The 24,134-nt window shown below is 39.8% G+C and overlaps 3 protein-coding genes across 3 annotated transcripts; all 3 read left to right on the top strand.

The window, feature by feature from the left end:
• Positions 1-1,604: 1,604 nt before the first annotated feature.
• LOC311487109 (ciliary microtubule inner protein 1-like) lies at positions 1,605-3,728 on the top strand (the record flags this gene model as incomplete). The annotated part of the gene is made up of 4 exons (XM_084543228.1): positions 1,605-1,663; positions 2,466-2,547; positions 3,301-3,399; positions 3,490-3,728. The coding sequence occupies 4 exons, from the start codon at positions 1,605-1,607 to the stop codon at positions 3,643-3,645; spliced, it is 396 nt and encodes a 131-aa protein (XP_084399354.1). The 3' UTR covers positions 3,646-3,728.
• Positions 3,729-4,712: 984 nt separating this feature from the next.
• Positions 4,713-13,132, top strand: chmp4ba (charged multivesicular body protein 4Ba). The gene is made up of 5 exons (XM_084542759.1): positions 4,713-5,212; positions 9,639-9,816; positions 10,180-10,294; positions 10,559-10,685; positions 10,802-13,132. The coding sequence occupies exons 1-5, from the start codon at positions 5,029-5,031 to the stop codon at positions 10,864-10,866; spliced, it is 669 nt and encodes a 222-aa protein (XP_084398885.1). The 5' UTR covers positions 4,713-5,028; the 3' UTR covers positions 10,867-13,132.
• Positions 13,133-15,344: 2,212 nt separating this feature from the next.
• Positions 15,345-23,895, top strand: ahcy (adenosylhomocysteinase). The gene is made up of 11 exons (XM_084543929.1): positions 15,345-15,436; positions 17,614-17,804; positions 19,027-19,102; positions 19,261-19,413; positions 20,133-20,245; positions 20,403-20,610; positions 20,709-20,796; positions 20,963-21,080; positions 21,863-21,985; positions 22,151-22,222; positions 22,636-23,895. Exons 1-11 carry the CDS (start codon positions 15,409-15,411, stop codon positions 22,765-22,767), a joined length of 1,302 nt encoding a protein of 433 aa, XP_084400055.1. The 5' UTR covers positions 15,345-15,408; the 3' UTR covers positions 22,768-23,895.
• Positions 23,896-24,134: the final 239 nt, after the last annotated feature.

Here is a 24,134-nt window from a genome sequence, read left to right as displayed (position 1 = left end):
CTTTGGAGGGTAGGGTGGTCAGTCAGCCTTCTTGGAGATAGAGTGCTGCAAAAGAGCAGAGCCACCTAAAACATTCTTGATGCACAGCCGCTGTGTAGTATGATACTTTCACACAAGGCAGGGGCTGATCACCCAGGTGAGGGTATCTGATGATCAGGGAACGGAAACACCATATGACCCTATGTTCATCAATTCAGATGTGTTCAAGTTGCACCTTGCGATGTTTGAAAAACCAAACAACAACCCCTGATGAGAGATGTTTCATCTGTAAACTTATATCTAAAATCTGGACAATGAAGCTCATTAACCCTGTCAATCCATGAACCGGCACCAGGCTGTGACTCTCACTGAAATGCAACCAGCTGCAATTTTTTGCATGTTGCTCGGCACAATATTGTGCGATTTCTGTGATTTCTGTTCTGTCAAATTTTGTAGAGTTGCTGTTTCACTGACTAGATAAGCGTGTTACTCCTGTAAGCTTAGACTGTTAAAAAGTCATAAACATTTCAGTTTTTTGAGATTTCAGGCTTTTTATTATCAATTATTTATATTTTCAGGACATACAGAAGAATTTTCTGTCTCAACTTAACATAGAAAATATAGATATGAACTAATCATAGAAAAAATAAAATGTAATATTATATATAAAAGATTCTAAATTGGCCATAGGTGTGAATGTGAGTGTGAATGGTTGTCTGTCTCTGTGTTAGCCCTGCGATGGACTGGCGACCTGTCCAGGGTGTACCCCTGCCTCTCGCCCGATGACAGCAGGGATAGGCTCCAGCAGACCCCCGCGACCCTTAACAGGAATAACCGGGTATAGAAAATGAATGAATGAATGAATTATATATAAAACCAACCTATGTACAACAGTGGCGGCAGTGCAATATGCAGCTTGTTGAGATGTACATGGACAGTAATGCAAATAATACAGTACAGTAAGGTGCAGGACAGATTGCAGATTGGACTAAAGTGTAATTGAGTATTTTATGTTCAAAAACAGCTGAGTCCTTGTGTGTAATGGGTGTGTACAGTCCACGGTCACAGGGCAGAAGAGAGACGTAGTGGGCAGATATCAGCATCCTGACAGCTTGGTGGATGAAGCTGTTTGATAGTCTTGTGGAGCAGGCCCGGAGGCTCCAGTACCTTTTCCCTAAAGGCAGGCTCATAGCTGTTATTGAATTAATTTATATTTTCTCAGGTAGTGATTCCAAAAATAGATGAGGACTTAAAGGAATGAAAGGCCTGCCTGGTGTCACTTCAGTTCTCTGCAATGTTCACCACGCTCACAGTCTTACTTTAGCATGTTAGCATGCTAATATCTGCTAGTTATCCCTAAACTGGAGCGAACTGAAAATACAACAGAGCTGTCTGAGCTTCCCTGTGACTCTCCAATGATTCCGCCCCACCGTCGCCACAGTTACGCGCACAGGACGGGCAGAAGACATATATGTGTCAGCAGACTCTGTCTCCACAGCGACCGTAAACAACTCTGTCAGTGTGGCTTACACACAGGTGAAACATTAGCCGGGCAGAGAGAAAGAAACCACACACACACACACACACACACACACACACACGCATTCCCTCACTGATCAGGACAGATGGCGGATTCACAGCGAACATCTGAAGCCATCAACTTTGTGCATCAAGATGAAATCTGGTAAAACTCCTGATAGACTTTTTTCTTTTCATTTCTTTTGTGTCACCTTTTATAAAAATATATGTTCTCGCTTTATATTTGCTGAGGGATTATTATTGACTGGCTGTTTAAAATGTTCTTACAATATTTTCATATGCAAACATGAATAAAATACAATCCATTCTTTGTGATTTAATAATAGAGTCATATGATTATTATTATAGCTATTACCATGATCATATAACTGATCTAATTCCATTTTTCAATTACGGTTTTAGAGTTATTTAATGACAAGTAAACTGATTTTAATGAGACATATAACATTGATTCTGTGGAGTAAAACTGTAAATAAACTAAATATAATATACAACAAAACCTTTCTCGTAAAATCAGCATATAGTAGTGATGACACAAATATATGATTGAATGAAATTTTATGTTGTTATCAGATAAGATAATCTCACAATGAATTTTTAATTCCTTTATTTTTGTTATGTATGTAACAATTAACAATTGACAAACTGCAAACATTGTATCACAGTTAAAACAATATTTTTCAGGTTTGGTTCCTGCCGTTTTTGAGTGCATATTTTCACAACTCTAAAGGATGCAATTTATTATTATACGTGTAATTTATTATCAAAATAGAAATTCAAACTCAAAATGTGCTGCAAGTTGAGGAAGTACATGTTTAATCTCCTTTTCTGTGCTGTATAAAGCAGGATATTGCATGTGTACGATACACAACTTACTCTGTGTGTGTGTGTGTGTGTGTGTGTGTGTGTGTGTGTGTGTGTGTGTGTGTGTGTGTGTGTGTGTGTAGGAAAGCACATGTAAAAGTTGAGAAGGATTCAGCTGAAGTTTGGCCCAAAAAATGGGGTTTCCTGACTGAAGCCTACAAGGAGGTAAACACTCACACATGCATCACCCATGTTATTGAATCTGTTTGGTTTATAGATAAGTACGGTGGCTGACAGAGCTCAGTGCTCTGCAGCTGTTTTTTAAAAATCATGTGCAGACAAAACGCAACCAAATTTAGAGCATCTTCATCAATTTGACGACGTGGGCTGCAAATTCTCACAACACCAGCAATTGCAGAAACACTTTGTAAGTAGCACAAACAACAACAGGAAATATTTCCAGGAAACTCCAAAAAGTGATGAACCGTTTTTTGGTATAAGCTTTATGATCTTGGGAGTTATTCATGTTTGCTACATGTCAGTGGTGTTGGAAATTAACAGTAAGGTGTTGTGTTTGTTGTTTTGTTTTGGTTTTTTTGACATCCTGATCACCAGATTCCTTATAAACCTTTTGAATATTAGTTTGTCAATTCAAATAACCAGACAAAATACACTATTCATTTGCAGATTGAGAGCATTAGTAATGTTTATTTTATTACAACCCATTTTCATAATTTTTTTATTTTCCAGTTGTTGTATTTCTGTTATAGTTTGTACTACTTTCATTGCATTTTGTATTTGCTGATGCTGTGACCTTGCTTTCCTACACCCGGTTATGTTGTGTGTTTTAGAAGCGCATGAGTTGTCAGATTAATTTGCTTGTGTTTTGTCTATTTGCGTGTGTTTCCTTACTGCTTTATGTCTTTGCATTCACACACATTGCCGGGCATCACATGTTCTCTGTTATTTCTATTTCAGTACGAGATGGAGAGTGTGAACCTGAAGAAGGTCCTCAAAGTGGAGATCCCCCACCACCGGACTGCACGACCTCTGACCCCTCTGGAAAAATACATCCATGTACGACCATCATCTATCTATCTATCTATCTATCTATCTATCTATCTATCTATCTATCTATCTATAACATCCTATTATTCATCCCTCCAGGTCAGCCCCTCTCCTCCTGTCCCTCAGACAACCCAGGCCCTGATTGGTTGGCGTTCAGGTCACTCACATCTTCAGCTGGAAAAATACGGCACTGTGCATCATGGGAGACGTAGTTTTCTGAAGGAGTTGGACTGGCCTATGGATGCTTGCTACTGAGTGGAAATCTCCAGTCCGTCTCCACCGACTCAGTATTGAATGTAGATTAAAAAATAATATGGTCTTTCCGATACTAATAACCATTCTTAATAAAATGAATTAACGTCTTTCAAAACTTGAACTTCAGACTAGACATGGATGTTAAGTGACAGAGAAACTCCATCTGTATGTCACAATACTGCCATACAAAGGTAGAATGTAGTAACTACATGTTATATCACAATTACCACAAGTTAAACATTGGTACATTGGTAGTCTGAGAAACCTTTAGTATAGTTCAATGGCTGTAGACCTAGTAGGGCGGCTAAACTCAAATGTTACCCCACTTTTTAGATGGTAGTTGCCCACAAGCAATTGACGAGTGGGTTGTGGGTACATATATTTATTCTGACGCTTTAAGATGGCAAATCAGCAAAATCACTCTTAAAAATGTAATTTGGAGATGTAATTTGTTTTTTTGGGGGGTTTTTTTTGTTTGTTTTTTAATTGCTAAGTAGCTGCTCCTCTTAGCTAATCAGTGACTCGGGAATAAATGTGGATTAGAAACACACCAGTCTATTCCAATTCAATAAGTCTATTCCTTCTTAATAATATCATTCTCTCTCAAAACTGTAACTTCAAAGATGATAAGATAAGAACTAGATGATAAACTTCCCAGTGCTGTGCATGGAGGGGGAGGGATTAGTTTTCTATCAGGGATGACAGCTTTGCTTCCATCCTCCGATCACCCACCACCTCCACAGGTTCAAGAGGGCAGCCCAGAACAAAGCCGGCCTTCTTCGCCAGTCTGATCTGTTCCAAATTGGATGGCTGATGCCGGAGTCATGATAGGATCTCAAGAGTGGAAGAAGCTGCAGCTGCATGTCACAATGGCACAATGTAGTAACTGCATACGTTGTCACAATTACCACAAGTTACACCTTAAAATGACTGACTGGACGCCTTGTTAATACATTAAAGGACTAAAATAATAACTTTTATTATTTACTGCAGGAATGATAACGATAATCTGGCAAGTGACAACAACGGCCAAAGGTTAATGGTTCTAATTTGCATATATGAATATATATATATAAAAATAGTAACAGCTATAAATATAAAAGTACTGGAAAACAGGGTTTGCTCATTTGTGAAATCCCCTCCGTATATCAGGTATGAGTCACGTAGTCACATGTCGCTGACGTAATGACATCACGAGGCCTGTCTCCAAAGGCGGAAGAAGAGACAAAAACAACAACCGGAGTGGCAGCGACTCTGGCTCGGTGACGATAGTTGACAAGAGAGCGTGACAGAACAATTTAACACTTTCCTCTTGGGTACTACAGCGTTCCGACTGCTTGAGAAGCGTTAATACGCCAGTTATTGTTTACATTTGTTGTTAAAATGTCACTATTTGGGAAGATATTCGGCAGCGGGGGTAAGGGTGGGAAAGCGCCTACTCCCCAAGATGCTATCCAGCGACTCAGAGAGACGGAGGAAATGTTGGCCAAAAAACAGGAGTTTCTAGAGAAGAAAATCGAACAGGAGCTCTTGACGGCAAAGAAGTATGGCACGAAAAACAAACGAGGTGAGGAAAAAAACAGAAAAATAGAGAGGTTTTACGGGAAGTCATCCCTAGTTAGTTTGGCAGGTAGCCCGCAGGCTAACCCAGAAGAAGGAACAGGGAAGTTGGCAGTTGACAGGCTGCCTGCTCCTGTGTCCACACAGGACTCCATTTTTAAATGTCTGTTTTTAGGGCAGGGTTAGAACTAAACTAAATTAAACAACAAAGGTTATAAACCTCGCTATAATTAGCCAAAACCAGACATAAGTTTAAAAAAAATCTGGGCTGTGTCTTTAGCAATATAACTAACTTCCTAGGTAAATGTTTCTAGGTTTTGCTCTTAATATGTGGATAATATTATATGTTTGCTCTTTATTAACTCGATGCCTTCCTGCTTTAACATATTTTGCTACTTCAGACTGTTTTTTGCAGAAAAGGTCTCGAGTTTTGCCTCTTTATAGTCAGTAAATAGAGCTTAAGTTTGTGTTTATGAGCTGGTTTAAGGATAGGCTGTTGCTGACGATATTTCCAGAGGCTGTGCACATAAAGTTCATCCAGATAAACGATTACGGGGATTTCGTAAGCTGTTGTCTCCCTTGTTTTTAAGTCATTTTAAATATTAATTGTTCAGTAACTTGTTACATAATGAGATGTACATACAAAGATTCAAAAAAGTGTGTTTTTCCAAGCATTTTAACATTACATTTAACTACCCTTTTGATTCATTAGGTATAAGAGTGAAAACAAATTCTAATATAACAGTGCTGCACTAAATTTTAATGATAATGTTCATGTGCGTCAGAAAGGTGCTAATTGAACTTTATGATCATTCTGTGGGATGTTGTTTGCGCTGCTCTTAAATTGGATTAAGTTAAACCCTTAACCGTTCCTGTTATTTAGCCTATCCCACTGACTAAAATGAGGTTGTCAAAACAATAAGAATATGTGTCAGTACCACACACTACAACACAGTTCAATGTTATACCATAACCTTCACAAAACTAATATTTAATAGAGAACTGTATTTATTTTCACAAGTGATCAACCGGGTGAGAGTATAGGTAGATTATATATCATTTTGTTGCTCTACAAGATATCTTAAGTGGTATCATTTTGTCACAGAAAGCTTTCTCTCTAGCATACCTCTTAGAGGGAGAGGCCAGGACTACCTACAAGCTCATGACAGATTGCTCTCAGTTTCCTGGTTGTTAAATATATACACAGATACGGCCAGGTTTACAGCTGAGGTTGCTGGGATATCAGTGGTTGCTGGGTAATCTGTGACGTCACTACAGGTCCTTTCTAAGAAGAAAAAAAAACAACACTCTGTGCTAATCCACAACTAGTTTTTAAGGTCTTCTGCTGACTTACACACTGCATGTGTTTTTTTCCAGCAATGAAACCGGTTTTCAACATAGTTCATTGCATAACCTAGCCTCTGTCTAGCTGTGGGGCAAATGACAACAACAATACATACATTCCTCATAAGCATACCAAACCTGTCATCCTGCCGTGATAACAACATAATAGAGCTCTGCCTTTATTTAGAATTTTCCACTTGTGGTTTTTATCCAAACCACAGAGAGCAATTAGAAGAGAATAGAATAATTATGTAATGGTGAGAAGAAATCTCACTAGATGTGATTCCATCTTGTTAAATTTACACCAGAATAGTTGAATTAATGTCGTCAAAGTAGTGGTGTGGAGTATCCACTTGTGTCACTTTCGTTTCTTCTGAGCATGGAGTTCACAGAAGCAGCGGCACATAAAACAGCTTGTGCATGTAAATTGTACTAAAAGCATAAAGACAGTGGATCTTTCGTAAGGCTTTGATTGTAGCAAACGCTCACTACAGGTCACAGAATCAGCATAACCTCTTGAGATTGGAGGGGATGGTCTGAATGCAGCTCTGCCGCCCTCATAATCTGATAATGATTGGTGTGGTGTTTGGGTAACGATGTTATCAGGCTAGGAATAGGTCCGTGTGCTGATATAATCTGATCAAACCGGAACTGTCAGCAGCTGTCTGGCTCCTAGTGGACCAAAGGACCGTGCTAAAGTTTTGTGTAATATTGATATTTGGCAGCCTTGGACACAAACTCTGTTGCAACAGCTGGCCTGACTGTGTTATATTATATTCTATTAACATTTTGAATGCATGGCACGTCTGTTCAGATACATATTTATCTATTATTATTCTTTTATCAGACACTAAGACAACATCATTTTGTATATTCCTCACAATGTTGTTTTAAAACAAGACTCAGAATTTACAGTTTTGTACGGCTGTCTTGAACTAAATGCTAACATCACATCACCATTACTGACAAACATTTCTTCAACACAGCTGAACTAATTTAGTTTAGACTTTCCGAAGTTAACTGTTTTAGACTTTCCTGCTGAATAGAATGAGGAGTGTTTACATGAGAAACTTTTTTGGCAGAACGTTTCTGCCCACTGTGCATTCCAGCATTCCCCTGCTCACAAAACTTTAGAGGAAGAATTTCGGTCAGGAGTCCCTGAGTTTGGAATTCATTATTCCTGGCAAAGACCTGCTGAGCCAATCAAATCATTTGGGCCGGCTCTATGCGCCGATGGACAGATGAGTGACAGCCACGTACATACATACATGTCATCTGAGCGTGGTTGATTTGATTTTGTTTATTACAAGATGGCTCTGAATGGTTGTAGGACTATTCAGTTGTGTGCAGAAGTATTTTGTTTCTATGTATCGGTTGAAACAGGCCCTGCGACTAGTAGAGTGTTGAATTGGTCGGAAGAAGGACAGAAGAAGTCGTTTTTTTCAGTAGAATAAGGGAACCAAGAAGGAGCCATCTTTTCAGTGTTGTTGTCCACATGGGTTCTGGCTTTGTTCATCTCTACAACCACTTGTTTGAACAACCGATCCTCCCTGTTTCTGTCCTTCCTGGAAACTTGCCACAAATTCTGATGTTTACTCCACGTGGGACAACCCTGCTGAAGGAATGTATTTATTCCAACCAGAGAAAAACCATCAGATCAGATGTTTACATGGTTATTAAAGCTAATATTTTCCTACTGAATAGATTACCAGAAGTGTACACCACCCTTCTTAACCTGAAATTGCTTCAGATTGTGCCAGTCTGTTCCAACTGACTCATTTGTGCCATACAGGTTACAGATACAAAAATTATCTGTCTGGCAGGAAGATGACGACACATACTATATTATACAGATTCGGTTACCTACTGCTGCTGAAGAGGGCGACAGGACCAGGAGATGTTTTAATGTCAAACCCAAACTGTAGTGTTAACCTTTGCTTTTGACCCATATTCTGTCTCACGTTGTTATCCAGAATCTAAAGTAAAACTATAATCCAGACACACTTAATGTACAAAAGTGTCTCTTCTGTAACCGCCTTGTCCTGTGAAGGATCGTGGGGTTGCTGGAGCCTATCTCAGCTGTCATTGGGCGAGAGGCAGGGTACACCCTGGACAGATCGCCAGTCTATCGCAGGGCTAACACAGAGAGTACAAAAGTATCTCTTCTTGCATAATCACTCGTCTCCTGTATGACTCAGCAGGTTTAGTTCAGTCATACGTTTCAGTGCTCTGTCGTCGAGGTGCTTTCCTATGTCGATAGCAAAGAGAAACTCTGTCTGTTATGGTTTAGATGACCTCCTGTTTTGATGTATTTAAAGCCACACACAGGAAGCCAGGTAGAGAGACCACAACTCTTTGGGCTTGATAAGATTCAGGGCTTATTCTAAAGAGAAACGGTGTAAATCTTAATCAGTCTGGCTGAAGCATTTTGCATCTGCACCCTGAGATTTGTCTCTGACAGGATTTCATCAGATTAAGAGAGTTCCTCTTTATTAGGACAGCAGTCCACTGCCACTAAAGTAATGCCAAAAGTCCACTGAATTTGTCACAGTCATGCAATAGTTACTTCTTCTTTTTGCTTTAAAAACAGTCAACAAAATATGTAATTTGCTTTACAATTTACTCCTAAAAAAATTAAGATTTCAAAAGTAAACGTGTTGGGTTCTGCTCAAGGTTTCTTCCTGTTAAAAGGGAGTTTTTCCTTGCCACCGTCGCCTTCAGGCTTGCTCTGGGGGTTTCAGGCCGGGTTTTGTAAAGTGTCTTGAGACGATTTGTATTGTTATTGACGCTATATAAATTAAATAAAATTGAACTGAATTGAAAAATATAAATCCAGTTTAAAGGCACACCATAACAGTGATTAATACGTTTGCTTTAAACAACACATTGTCAACATTAAATATAAGTTATTCTGTCAGGCAATAAACGCAAATGTCTTTACAAGTAAAGGCTACAGTTCAGAGATGCGATCTAAAGGGAGCCACAAGTGAGAGTCTAAGCTTTGTAAATGTGATAATAGTAAGCGTCTGTGACAGCAAGGGACATGACTGCTGAGATCAATAAGGATTTGTTTCCTGTCTCCTGTCCAGCGGCTCTGCAGGCCTTGAAGAGGAAAAAGCGTTACGAGAAGCAGCTGGGCCAGATTGACGGGACGCTGTCTACCATTGAGTTCCAGAGGGAGGCTTTGGAGAACGCCAACACTAACACAGAAGTGCTCAAGAACATGGGCTTCGCCGCCAAAGCAATGAAAGCTGCACATGAGAACATGTAAGAAAAACGCATAGAAACACGTTACAGGTTGGACTAGAGACGTTCATTTATTGATATAATATTTTATTGTATTTATTGTGCAGACCTTGTTTAAACTCAACTTTCTGCAATTTATTCTCTGCATTTATATTTTAGCCTATTTCCCCATTTCTGTCCCCCTTACCTTTTGTTCCCTTAACTAATCAGTTTTCTTCATTTCCACGTTCCACATTCCATTTTCTGTTCTCCTTTAATTTTCTCTCCTGCTTAGTCGTACTTTGGCTATAGAAATACATGTTGTTTTTTACTTGCTTGGCCTGAATCATATGTTTTACATGCCACCTCTCTCTCTCTTTCTGTTTTTGTCCTCCCATTTCACAGGGACATAGACAAAGTAGACGATCTGATGGCTGAAATCACAGAACAACAGGAAGTGGCTCAGGAGATCTCAGATGTCATTTCCAGACCAGTCGGCTTTGGGGAAGACTACGATGAGGTGAGAGCAAAGAAAGGCATATCAAACACTGAAACTCTGTGACGTTTACTTAGTTTTCTTAGTGCTCGAACACATTGAGGTGGGACGACAGTTAGAGCTGCTACTGACTGAATTAAATAATGTTTTAATGAGATCCTGTCTTGAAAATAATCATCTTTACAGTGTGTATCATATGTCATAACAGAAGTTGTGGTTTTCCTCATTGGCTTTTTGAGGTTGTCTTGCTGATTTCTTTTAACTTCCTTGTTCCCTGTGTATGTTTAGGATGAGCTCATGGCAGAGCTTGAGGAGCTGGAACAGGAAGAGCTGGACAAAAATCTTCTGGAAATCGAAGGAACAGAAGACGTCCCTCTACCCAGCGTACCATCTTCATCACTTCCCTCCAGACCAGGTATGACAAGACGCACAAAGAATCACCATTTCAGTTCAGAGCCACATGCACGTCATCGAAATCTGTGTCACATCAAAGTTAAACGTCATGTTTTATTATCTTGTTTCTTCTTTTAGCCAAGAAGAAGGAGGAAGAAGACGAAGACGACATGTCGGAGCTAACGGCCTGGGCAGCTAACTGAGCTAGCTTGCCATGCTAGCTAGCTAGCCCCCCTCTCCTGTCTGTCTCTTAGCTGCAAGACATCTGTAAAAGAGACAGGGACTCTGGGCTGAGCTGGCTGCTGCTCTGTCTTAAAGCCTACATCCCAGTATCTAACCATACCCCAACTCTAAAGTATGCACTTGTGCACTGTTGCTGACTACAAATGAAATGAACCCGGGCTTTTCTCTTCTGATTACTGTCACAGAATGAATCTCTTTGCTCCAATTGCACACTCCTCTATTTCTGAAGGGCATAGAGTCTGGGAACATTTTGGGAAAATGCCATGCCTGTCAGCCTGTGGTTATCTATATCAAAGATGCATGAATGAGCACTTAGGTGCATACTTGTAGGAAAGGGTGTGTGGAGGAACAGGACGAGGCTTGTTTTTGGAAAGAATGTGAAGAATCAACATGTGTGGGAAAAAAAATGCAAAAAAAACAGAAACCCAATATGACTCGTCATTTTTCTGCTTCCTGTGTTGTCATCTTTCTGCTCTTCTCCTGATATGACGACAACCCATCTCTGCTAAATATACAGCAGGCATAAATGGTAAATAAAATATAAATATGTAGGATGGAAATGTCACTGTCAAATTACAAAAGGAGGACATGCTGCTGCAGTGGAAAATCAGTAGGACAATGGAAGGATTTGAGGTTCAATCCCTCTGTCAGTCATATCGCCTGCTGAAATGTCAGATGGAAACCTCTGGTCACTCATCAGGGGAACCTTTGGGTGTAAATAGGTTAAGTTACTAATAAAATCGGAAGCAAAACACATTTTCCAGGAGAACTATTCGTATATAGACACGAGTGTGAAAGGATTTGTCAGTTTGCTTCATTTAAAGAGTAATCCTTTTAAGATCAAATTGTGGCCCCTGCAAAACTCGTTTTGAACCCACTTCATAGTGTGGGAAGCTCTGTGAACACGTGCTTTAGACATAGAAGGCGTTAAATTGATTGGTCTTTATTCTGAATTTCAGCTCAAACCTGCCATACCATAGACGGATTTAAAGAAAACAAGTTAATGAAGTTCTTATGAGTTGAGAATTCACTTTTAGTCCTGAATGGCTGCTCCTCCTTTCCTTAAAGCAGCATTATAATTACAACCTCCATAGAACAATGTGCAGGCTGTGTCATATCATATATAAACTTGGTCATTAATTCAGCTGTCAGTGCCATAAAGGACAATGTTTTGTCGAGCATTAGCATTTCTGCTAACCAATCCTTACACCCTACACACCGGTCCTTTCCATTCATAAAAAAACAACAACAAAAAAACACAAGAGAACAGTCTAATTATTTAAGTTTAAAGATATTTCTAATACTAAAGCCCCCCCATCAACTCTCGATTATCCACAAAACACACTTTGTACAAAAGAAATAGTGGTGCTGAAAAAGGAAATCTCAGAGACAAAGACCTAAAAGCTGAGGCAAATAAAAGCAAAACTATCTGAGCTGTATTTTAGCCTTAACAAGACAGGGGTTTTTAGCTAGCTGACATCATCCAAAAAAAATTGATTGATTTGCATGAATGGGACCATTTTGTAGTCAAAATGTGGAAGAAGGAAAAAAAAAAACAACTAATATTGTGTTATTTTAATATTAGGATATATGGCTGCCAAAAGGCACATTACAACATCTGCTACTTTGAAACTGCTTGTGCCTGACACCTGCAGCGCCTTCTCTGTGTGTGATTTAACAGTGATAGAATCTGAGAAAATCCTGCATTGTTTGAATTTCGAGATCATCTGTGTGTGAGTGTGTGTTGACTTTTGACATAGTGACCTCTTATAAAATGATATTTTTTTTTTCATTTTCAGTTGTCTTACCTGCGGTACAAATTAATTTAAGCACTGAGTAAAGAGCATGAGACGTGTTTGCTCCGTGTCGGTCTTCCTGATCCAAAAATTAGCCTAACTTTTGCTCACTGCCCCACTACTTATGGATGCTGCAACACTTCCTCCTTCAGGTCTATGAATGGACCGTCTGGGTTAAGACCCCAGTAGTTACACACATATTTATATACATATATGACAATAGAGTTTGTTTTTCTTTTTTTTTCTGTTTACCTCAGATATCATTCATGTTCTCTCTGGCTGTACAGATATATATAATGTGATCCGTAGCCAGTTCTTCTCAGATCTATACAAAGGATGAACCCTGGGGGTTTTCTGTGTGGCAGTCATGTGACTGTTGTCAGTGTGCGGTTGTATGCAGTTTATCTTAATAAAGTTGGGATTCAATGCATGTGTCGCCACTGTTTCATATGTAAATAGAGGAATTAGTTTCTCTATCATGCTGATACCTATGAATTACTTACCACCCTGTTAAAATAACAAAATTTACTGGGGGAGTCAGGTGCTACCAAGATGGCAATGGGCACTGCTGTACACACTCAAAAACATAAAAGTTGCTCTTGAAAACATGGCGCAAAGACCACAGCCAATGACACATGTTCTGCACCTGAAAGGAAATAAATCTTCCTACCAGCAGGTGGCAGTAGTCTGTACACCATCGTACAGAGCTGGCCCTTTGCTGAATCATGCTGATCAGTTTGTCGACACATTCATTCAAGATGATCATGTTGTTGTGGAAATATTTGTGGATTTGAATGTTCATAGGGGTCCAATAATATTAAAACTAGTGGTGATGGTGTGGGACACAACACCGAAACTACCAGTATGCTCACAGCCAGCCTGACACGAGAAAACGCCAAACCATTGGCTTGGTGTGTCACAGCCCTTAAACCACCCTGGCTGAACGTGTGGGTTGGGACTAAAGCATAATTACCAAAGGATTTGATCAAATCTTTTGACTTCTCTTTTATTTGTGTCATGTAACAGTGAGCTATGATGGTTGGCTTGTGACCTCAAATTATGGATAGACTGGATATACAGGCAGGATGACTCACTATTAATATTTAAAAGGCAACACACGTGTGCTAATGTGAACTCTAAATGTGCAATTCCATATGTTACCCAAGAAACATTAACATGTGCTACTGGAATAAATGCAGAAATACCTCAGATAAATCATAGAATACGCTGACAGTCGCTCGCAGCTGTTTCAAATTCCAAACTCCAAGCCAAACTGTAATAAGAAGTGGAATTATGGAGAGCAAGAGTTGTGACCTGTCACAGCGTTATTGAAGACAGTATTAGGTTCGCTGGTAACCTGGTTGATTGGGGCTATTTGTTTGTTTTGTGCGGACGATGACCTTCTCCCCCTGATTCAGGTCTAAAAATATTAGAGTTTAATGATGAAATTTCCGTGTTTGGGTATACAATATTTTTAAATTTAATGTTCACACGTAATAGTTAATATAATTATAGTTAATATAAGATAGATAGATAGATAGGTTTTATTTGTCACATGCACAGTTATACATAGTACAATGCACAGTGAAATGTACTGTTGTACCTGCAGCCAGTAGTAAAAAAATATATAAGTACTACAGTAAACAGTAGTTACTACAGTAAACAGTAGTTGCACACAAGGTAAGCGATATAAGTGTAATGTACACCGATTATAAATAGTTAAACTAGACAATATGGCTCTTCCGTTCACATTCAGTCTCTGATCATGTTTACCAAACTCAAACCCAGAAGACATGAGACCCTCGGGGGGGAACTTGAAACATGCTCCTAAATTAGCTGTAGTGCAGTATTTCTACCAAGGGGCACAAGCTGACCTCTGGCCATGGGACCATTTCAGTCAAGCTTATCTCGAATCAGTTTTGTTCTCCGTGATCACATCAGCAGATACAGCCTGGAAAACATAACCATGGCCTGGATTAGAGAAGACCGGACCACACACAACAACAAACACATGCAGATTAAAAGATTTTGACACAGGACCCTTGTATATGTTAGGGTCACATGTTTAATTGTTTTAATTTTATTGTATTTTTTTAAATCAGGTCTACGAGAATACATAGACAGCCACCTTGAAGCCTTTTGAGCTTTCTACCATTACCTGTTTGTTCAGGGGGAAAAAACGTGCACAAATATTTATGTTTTGTAAGCAGGAAGTCTGCAGCATGTGTGGAATAAAATGTTATGCAAGTGCATGAGTGACCATTAATGTTTTATTTGAACCCAGCAGTCGGCTACAATATAACACAATACAAAGTTAAGACCACTGACCGTCCATGGGCAACACTTTCACTTATTTGCCAGCCAGTAAACACCAGCGGAGTCCAGACAAAACCAGGACAAAACTTGCTCCAGCCACACTGACGCACAACGCCCCGCCCACACTCTATCTCAAGTTGTGATTGGCAAACGTGCCCAAATTGAGCGTATCCAATCACGTCACTCAATCGCTGGGCGGGAGCAGCTGCAGCCAATAGGAGTCAAGAGTATATTCGCGTTTCGACCGCCCTCTCGTGCAAACTCGTCTGAATGTAGCTCCGACGATAAAAACCGAGCCGTCATGTTTCTGTCCCTCCCTCTCTGCCTCTGTCTGTCGGCCAGGCTGCTGCTGCACTCAACCTCCCCGGAACAAAACACCTGAAAGCAACAATGTCTGAGAAACTTAAATTCAAAGTTGGTGAGTGTGAAGGTTTATTGCTTACGCCGTGCGTGTGAGTAAAGTTTTGGTGAGTGCGATAGCGGTTTGCGCACAGGAGTGGTGTTAAGTTTGTGGTAATGCGCATGTCGGGTAACTGCTCTCACTTTAGCTGGATTTAGCCTATGAGCTAACTGCAACGATAAAGACATTTAAGATAGAGCGGGTTTTCTGCTCTTTACGTCGTAGCTAACGTTAACATGCTAGCATGTGGCAATTTATATGGCGTTGCAATTACCATATAACTGTCCTTTTTTAGTTAGTTAGTTTTTCGTTAGACGTTATAGCTTGTAACTTGGAGATTTTCACTTTCACACATTTTCAATTTGTAGACTTTAATTCAAATCTGAGAATGAATCGACATGTAACAGCCGGAGTAGTGCCGAGCATGCTGTGAACAGAAACGACACCCAAAGCCTCTGGATGTTGTAGTTTACTACCTTAGCGGGAGGCGTAACGCCCCCTGCGTTGGACTGTGTTTGTAAACTTCATTTCCCGTGATGTCTTGCGCCTCAGCGCCAGTTTCTGCGTGAGTGACAGGAACAGGCAGGAATTAAGCTGCACTGTACGCAACTTACATACCACTAATGCTGTGACTACACGTGTTGTCACTGCGCCTTAGTTTGAAGTGGTGAATGTTTTTGATTGTTTGTCTTAAAGTTTCTTTATTAGAAGAACATTTTTATTTAATGTTAAAATGTTTTTGTTAGACTTTAAGTAGGGAAGCTCCAAATGAAATGGGAATTTAAAATTAAGCATAAGTTGCATTGGCAATTTAAAACTTTATTTTAAAATAACAAGATAATAATAAGATATTGGGGAAATGTAAGAAATTGATTGACATTGTCCATTTATATGCAACTGAAACTTGGTCGTTATCTACCAAATGTGAAGCTCACCTGCTGTGACCACTGGTCTCTACTGTGAGAAACGGGTCATTTTGAACCAGAAGAAGTTGCACAATGGCCAGCTAACAGGTTTGGGGCAAAGTCTACATTCTCCAGGGACTACATGCAATCGGGGGTCAAGAGTTAAACTCAACGGCGCACTTGTCAAGCGCTGACATATTAATTAGGGCAATATCACTCATTTACTACGTATAAGCCATGCTGCTGCTTCCGGTTAGTGGGGTTACAGCAGGAAGTAGAAGAACAAGCCAATTCAGAATTCTTCTATGATACATGTATAGAACAGTGTTGTTAGAACTACAGTATTATTTTTAGATTATTATTTTAGTTGATGGGGAAACAAATTGTAATTCAAGTTTATCTTTTTTTTGATTTATTGCCCCTTGAGGCGTTGCAGCTCAACTGTGAGTGTTGCAGCTGTGTCATAAGGTGGCGGAGAGAGAGACTGGTGGTAGTCTGCACTGAGACTCTATAACACACAGAGGACTTGGAGTGATTCTCGCCACCAACACAGGCTGCGTTTAAATGGACAATATTCATTCAGTTTGATTGAAATCCTTCTGATTCAAGATTCCAACCTAACTGTATACACGGGTGCTAAATAAAATCCTCCAGTAAAAAATGTATGGCTCAAAGCCTTTTAGCAACACCATCATGCTAATACATTGTTCAACAAATGATTTCATTGACTTCATTAAATCACACATGTCGGATTTCTTGAGGAAACGTTTGGCAGGTGAAAACTCAATATTGTGTCCGTCTCCTGGTCATTATGGACCGCATGAAATCTTTCCAACTTGCTCTGTACGTCGAGCACAGTCTCGAAACATGTTATATGAACATTTGCGGAATGCTGAAAATGAACACTGTACAAAACTTGCCTCAAGCTTTTGTAACAGTAGCTCTCACACCACAGCTTACGCGACTCGCCCAGAACCGGTTTTAGTGGTTCAGCTATAGCTTTTGACTGAATCGTGTGTAAATCTTTGTTTTTTTCATTATACATCATGTTCAGACTCTTGTCAGACTTGTGTCGTAATAAAACATTTATGCTGATACTTAACACCTATATTGGCCTAAATATTTACAGAACAAAATAAAGACTGAGGGTTTTGGCTTGAAAACACTCACTATTTCATCTCTCATTTTCCAATAAAGCAAAAACGAAGTAACTCACCCGAGAATAGGTGTATTTTAGTAGTCATGTTTTATTTTTTTTGTGACATCCTGCTTTCTTTCCCCCTTCCCTAGCCGACATCAGCCTGGCTGAATGGGGACGCAAGGCCATCGATATTGCAGAGAACGAGATGCCGGGCCTCATGAAAATGAGGGAGCTGTACGGTCAGTCCAAACCCCTGAAGGGCGCCCGTATCGCCGGCTGCCTCCACATGACCCTGCAGACTGCCGTGCTCATCGAGACCCTCACAGCCCTCGGAGCTGAGGTGACATTTAGCAGCTGCTTGTTAGAGTTTATCCTTTCAGATGGAACACAATGGTCAATGGTGTTTTTTTTTTTTTTTAGAAAAAAAAACGAATGAAAGGAAATTTAGACAGACAAAACGTTATCTGTTACTTATTTATTTAAAGGCTTGTCATCCTTTCATACACCACATAGAACTGGGATCAGAGTGTCCCTGCTGAGTTCTATTAATATCTTTTTGTTTTTATGTTTTTTTTTTATTTATTTTTTCTAGGACAGAAGAATTTTTTTTCCCAAATCTATGATCTATATCACAGACCTTTTGCAAAATGTCTGCACAGTCGGTCCTCTTCCCTGCTGAGGTGCACTACAGCAATAGTTAGCAAGAGGACAAGTTTATTGATCCATTTACTGGAACAGACCTTCACATAATTGAGGAATATACTCTCTCACTGTGTGTCTCAAGGCCAGTACGTTCTGTTATCGTATTGGTTTTATCTGTCAGACCAGGACTGGTCTCATCCTGCAGGAACCTGCAGCCTGAGAACCAACAGAGAGTCAATAACAACCTGCCCTCTCAGCATGTTGGCTTTACGTTTCGCTCTGTGGCAGTAATGACGCTCTAATTCTGTGTGACTTGCAATTCCAACTTTGATTCTACAAAATATAGTAGTTTTAGAGTTTATATTAAAAATTCAGTACCTGTATTCTGCATATTAATGCAGTTATTGCCCCTTGAGGCGTTGCAGCTCAACTGTGAGTGTTGCAGCTGTGTCATAAGGTGGCAGAGAGAGACTGGTGGTAGTCTGCACTGAGACTCTATAACACACAGAGGACTTGGAGTGATTCTCACCACCAACAGATTTAACACAAGGTGTACTGTAGATGTGAAATTGTTAAATTAACCAAATACACGCATATTACTGTCATTACTGACCAAATAGGGCTTAAAATAGCATGTTCTAGTGAATATATTGATATAACTTTCATTTTTAGTTGAATTCAGAGATTTTTAATACGAACGTGTAAATGCAGAGTAATCTTCCCAGTCTGTTTGCAGCACATAAGAAAACCCAAAATGTACATTACAAACCCAAGAGTCGATTATAAATCGAGTAAAATCATATTACTGAACAAATTCATGGGTAATCCAATTACAACCAGTTGTTTTTAGGTTGCTGTCTTTTTCGAAGAGATGGATGAACTGAAGCTCTTACTGACCTGCCTTTTCTCTTCCACCTCAGGTTCAGTGGTCGAGCTGTAACATTTTCTCTACTCAGGACCATGCCGCTGCTGCCATTGCCAAGTCTGGCATTCCAGGTAACCCACTGTGTATATGATGTTTGAATTGTTACAGTCTTTCCAAACTTTCCTAAATCAGCTTTTATAAGCAAGTGTGTGCTCATGCTTTAAGGCATTGTTAAGGTTGCGTATTCTCACTTGAACCTTACAAGGAAAACAACCGTTTGTCTCTGTAGTTTATGCGTGGAAGGGTGAGACAGACGAGGAGTACGTGTGGTGCATCGAGCAGACTATTTACTTCAAAGACGGTCAGCCCCTCAACATGATCCTGGATGATGGAGGAGACCTCACCAACATGGTTCACCAGAAGTACCCCAAACTGTTGGCAGGTGGGTTTTATGCGTGCACAGTTTATTGTAAGGTTTCTGTTTAGTGTCCTTAAAATATGATTCCTATGAATCTTTTTTTATTTTTAATTTTTTTTCTTCTCTCATAATAACCCATAGTTGCTTCTTTGGGCTGTAAATGTTTTTCACAAGATGTACTGTAGCATCTACAACTCATTCATGTTAAATACATTTGATCTTAAAATAGGCTGATAATATTTTTTACACAGACTTCGAACAATCTTATCTATATTTGCATCATTGTTTTGATTTATTGCCCCTTGAGGCGTTGCAGCTCGACTGTGAGTGTTGCAGCTGTGTCATAAGGTGGCAGAGAGAGACTGGTGGTAGTCTGCACTGAGACTCTATAACACACAGAGGACTTGGAGTGATTCTCACCACCAACAGTGTTTACATGGACAATATTTCTTCGACTCAAGTTAGAATCTGTAATCGGAAGAATCCGACTTAACTGTTTATATGGACTCTAGATAAAATTATCACACTGCAGCACAGTAGAAGTTTTTAACATGCACAAAGTGGTCCCTCTGTGGAGCTTTGATTTGTGACTTAAAAACATACTACTCAATTCAGTTTTGTGTTTTATACTAAACTTGTGTTCCTAAAAGTGCTCCAAAAGGCTCTGCTCACTACTGAAATATTGTCATTCAATAAACATGGTATACACTGTAACATTTCTGTGACTGGTTGATATTTTTCAGGTATCCGTGGAGTGTCTGAGGAGACCACCACAGGTGTCCACAACCTCTACAAGATGATGAAAAAGGGCGAACTGAAGATCCCTGCCATCAATGTCAACGACTCTGTCACCAAGGTAACCAGTCTTGAGCTGTAAGCCTCTTAAGCAGCATTATTAAATATGACTTGGCTGAAAGTTCATCCGTAAAGTGACTCTGTAGTCAACCTTATTTATCGCTTGTCTCTGGAAATATAACATGAACATCCCGTCTGGTCATCTCTTCCACCTGCAGAGCAAGTTTGACAACCTGTACGGCTGCAGGGAGAGTCTGATCGATGGCATCAAGCGAGCCACTGACGTGATGATTGCTGGTAAAGTTGCCGTGGTGGCAGGTTACGGTGACGTGGGTAAGGGCTGTGTCCAGGCTCTGCGTGGGTTCGGCGCTCGCGTCATTGTCACGGAGATCGACCCCATCAACGCCCTGCAGGCTGCCATGGAGGGTACGTGATGATGGTCTTAAATCTAAACCGTCAGCAGTATATTCTTGAAGCTTTAAACAGTTCTCCATATTAACTCCTTTTTGTCTGTTGCTCTGTAGGTTATGAGGTTACCACCATGGATGAAGCCTGTAAGGAAGGAAACATCTTTGTCACCACAACTGGCTGTGAAGACATCATCATGGGACAGTAAGTTTGAGTGACCGAGGTTTCTGCTGCGACTGAACTCCAATACTTTTAGAGTTGAACTTTCAGTATGTTTGAAATAATATTAATTCTTACAGCCTTCCTCTAAAATGTCTACTCATACACAGTAATAAGCAGCATGTTGTTTATCGTCTGTGTTCACCTTCAGTCACTTTGAGAACATGAAGGACGATGCCATCGTTTGCAACATTGGACACTTTGACTGTGAGATCGACGTGAGCTGGCTCAACAAAAACTCAGCCGAGAAGATCAATGTCAAGCCTCAGGTAGGAAGATTTAAAACTTAAATAATAGTTAAAATATACTTTTATATTAAGTGCCTTTTATCTGCTGCCGTATTTGAAAATGATTCTATGAAGTAGTCGGGCTACAGTTGAAGGGAGAACAGAAAAGATTTATTGCATTGACATTACTTTATTTAAAAATAAATGAATACTTTCTCATTCAAAGTGTTCCTGATGTGAAGGATCTGATGTTGGATGGATAAAATGTATTTATTTTACTTGTTTAAACTTATACATTTTTCTGTATCCTCTTGTTTGAAATCTCGTGGTAGGCAATGAGATTAGTCCAAATGTGAGGGAAAATTCAGTACATGACAGAAGCTAAACTCTGCTGAAAGCATTTTGGCTCTGCCAGTTAAAGGTTAAAATATTGAGGAAATGCCAAAACAAATGATTTAGTTTTGTGAAAATCTCTACATTATTAAGCAAATTAGTTATATTAGAAATATCTCATAGTTTTGATATTGAATCGAAAAAATCTAGAAAACTAGTAGCAATTTATTGCCCCTTGAGGCGTTGCAGCTCAACTGTGAGTGTTGCAGCTGTGTCATAAGGTGGCAGAGAGAGACTGGTGGTAGTCTGCACTGAGACTCTATAACACACAGAGGACTTGGAGTGATTCTCACCACCAACAGATTTAACACACAGTGTCTTATCTTTAAATTAAAAGCTTTAGTAATTTATCATATTATAGGTGCTTCACTCCCATGGCAGTCCGGAGACTGAATTATTCCTGAAAAGCTGCTTATCCTTCTCCTCCTCAGGTTGATCGTTATCGTTTGAAGAACGGTCGTCATGTCATCATCCTGGCTGAGGGCAGACTGGTCAACTTGGGCTGTGCCATGGGACACCCATCGTTTGTCATGAGCAACTCCTTCACCAATCAGGTACTGTGACTGTGTGAGCTAGACAATAAAAAATACTATTATAATACATGCAGCAGTAATGGTTAATTAAAATGAAGTTCATATTGATTTCTGTTTGCTCCATGGCAATGGGAATGGTATGTAATCAGTTTCCTTTGTCTTTCTGTATTGTGTTCCTTCCTGTAGGTGTTGGCTCAGATTGAGTTGTGGACAAACACCGACAAGTACCCTGTGGGAGTCTACTTCTTGCCCAAGAAGGTCAGAAGCAACACTGTGATAATGCCCTGTGTCTTCTACAGTATTACATTTTTATTGAAATGAGTCACACTTTTTAAATGAATGAAAGTCCTTCTGTAGGTCATCCAGAGTCAAAACTGCAAATGCAATCTGAGGTTTAGGATGTTGTATAGCAGCAGGGCCAACCTTAATTCATCTGTTTAGTGTGTTCATTTAAATCCTGATTATTGTCAGACACCTCCAGTGACTACAAGGAGGAAAGGCTTGTTTTGAAATTGAGAAAACAACTTGATGTTTGTGAGATGGCTGAAAACAGTTAAAAAAAAAAAAAAAAGCAAAACTAGAAAAGTAGATGAAATGTGGATCAACAAGTAACCACCACTTTAATCTAACAATAATTTTGCTCTCCCACATTTCTCTCTTTGTCTGAATAGTTGGATGAGCAGGTTGCAGCCGCTCACCTGGATAAACTGGGTGTGAAACTCACCAAGCTAACAGACAAGCAGTCCAAGTACCTGGGCCTGCCCACCGAGGGGCCATTCAAACCGGACCACTATCGCTACTGAGAAAGAAGAAGGAGCAGTAGCAGGAGGAGGAGGAGGAGGTGGTGTGGCTAGAACGGTTGGTGTTGGTGTTATGCTGTAGCAGGGTTTGGAGGCAGCACATGTAGAGTCTGACCAGGTTGCAGATTTCTGTTTGTTTTTCCCTTTTTAAAAAGCTTCTTATTTCAAATCCTAAAGACATTTATTTTTCACAAATTGCATCCGTGTCAAAGTGATTGGGCACAACTGGAGTTTGGAGCTCAAACATAATCTGCCAACCAGCTACTTTTGAATGACTAGCTAATGCTTGAAGAAAAACTTTGCAGGCAAAATTGAAATACTGCATCTACCCAAAGCTTTCATCAGTAACTCTGTAGGAGTTTGGACATTTAGGGCGGTGTATTTCAACTGAAAATGTATTTATTTGCATCATCACTGTCTTCTTTTGCTCTGACACACCGACATCCTCGGCCGTCTCTCCTCCTTCTCATTGCGACTCTTCTGAAACAAACATCGCATCAAAGAGAATTCCTCTTGTTGTTTATGTCATTCCCTCTCCATTTTATGGAATTAAACAAATCCTGATACTTTTCTATCTGAACTTATCTCTCTGTCTAGCAGCAACTCGAGATGGAAGGTACAGTTATGTTTTTTTTCTTCTGTAACCTGATGAATCGAGACAAACGTGTGAACAGCGGCCTTATTCCAGTGTTCTCACACTGACACTGCCCTGTGCTGGCACTTAATAAAACTACTTGCACTGTGTGACGAGACTGGAGATGCTCACAAAGAGCTATTGGATGGTGGTGGAGAGTCGAGAGACACCGTTGCCAAAGTAATCACCAATGCGCATCATGTTTTTACATGATTTAGAAAAGTCTTATTTCTTTTTGTCGCCTCGTTTTCTTCATTTTCATTGTAATTATTTAATTTCTCTTGATGGGCCAAAACATGTGCAACAGCCCCCCACCCCCAATTCTTTGACTTCATGATTCATGACTCACTGTAGCCAATCAGGTTATTCTGATTGTGGGCGTTAACTGATTAAAGTGGTCGTTTTGTTATCAACGGTTATAGCCTGAAGCACAACTGCTTGTGAATGATGGGTTGATGTTCAAACTGACAAATGTGACAATAAAAAATTTAAAAACATGTTGCCTTGTTATTACTCCTGCTCAGATGGTCGTGTTACAAGAGGTTTATGACAAAAGACCTAAAGACCTTACTGAGATTTTTTTTTAAACCCTAAATCGATTTAAAACGATATTTCTTCTTCAAATGCAAAAACGTTATTCCAACTCGGGAGTGATCTCTATGGCTTATTCAGAGTAACGACATTTTCCCTATAATAACATGTCGCTGTTGGGGTTTGAAGTTTTTTGTTAACCTAA

This window comes from Chelon labrosus (assembly GCF_963514085.1).
Source record: "Chelon labrosus genome assembly, chromosome: 4".
Lineage (NCBI taxonomy): Eukaryota > Metazoa > Chordata > Actinopteri > Mugiliformes > Mugilidae > Chelon > Chelon labrosus.
The sequence above is the reverse complement of the archived record's forward strand: the minus strand, read 5'-3'. Positions and strand labels throughout refer to the sequence as shown.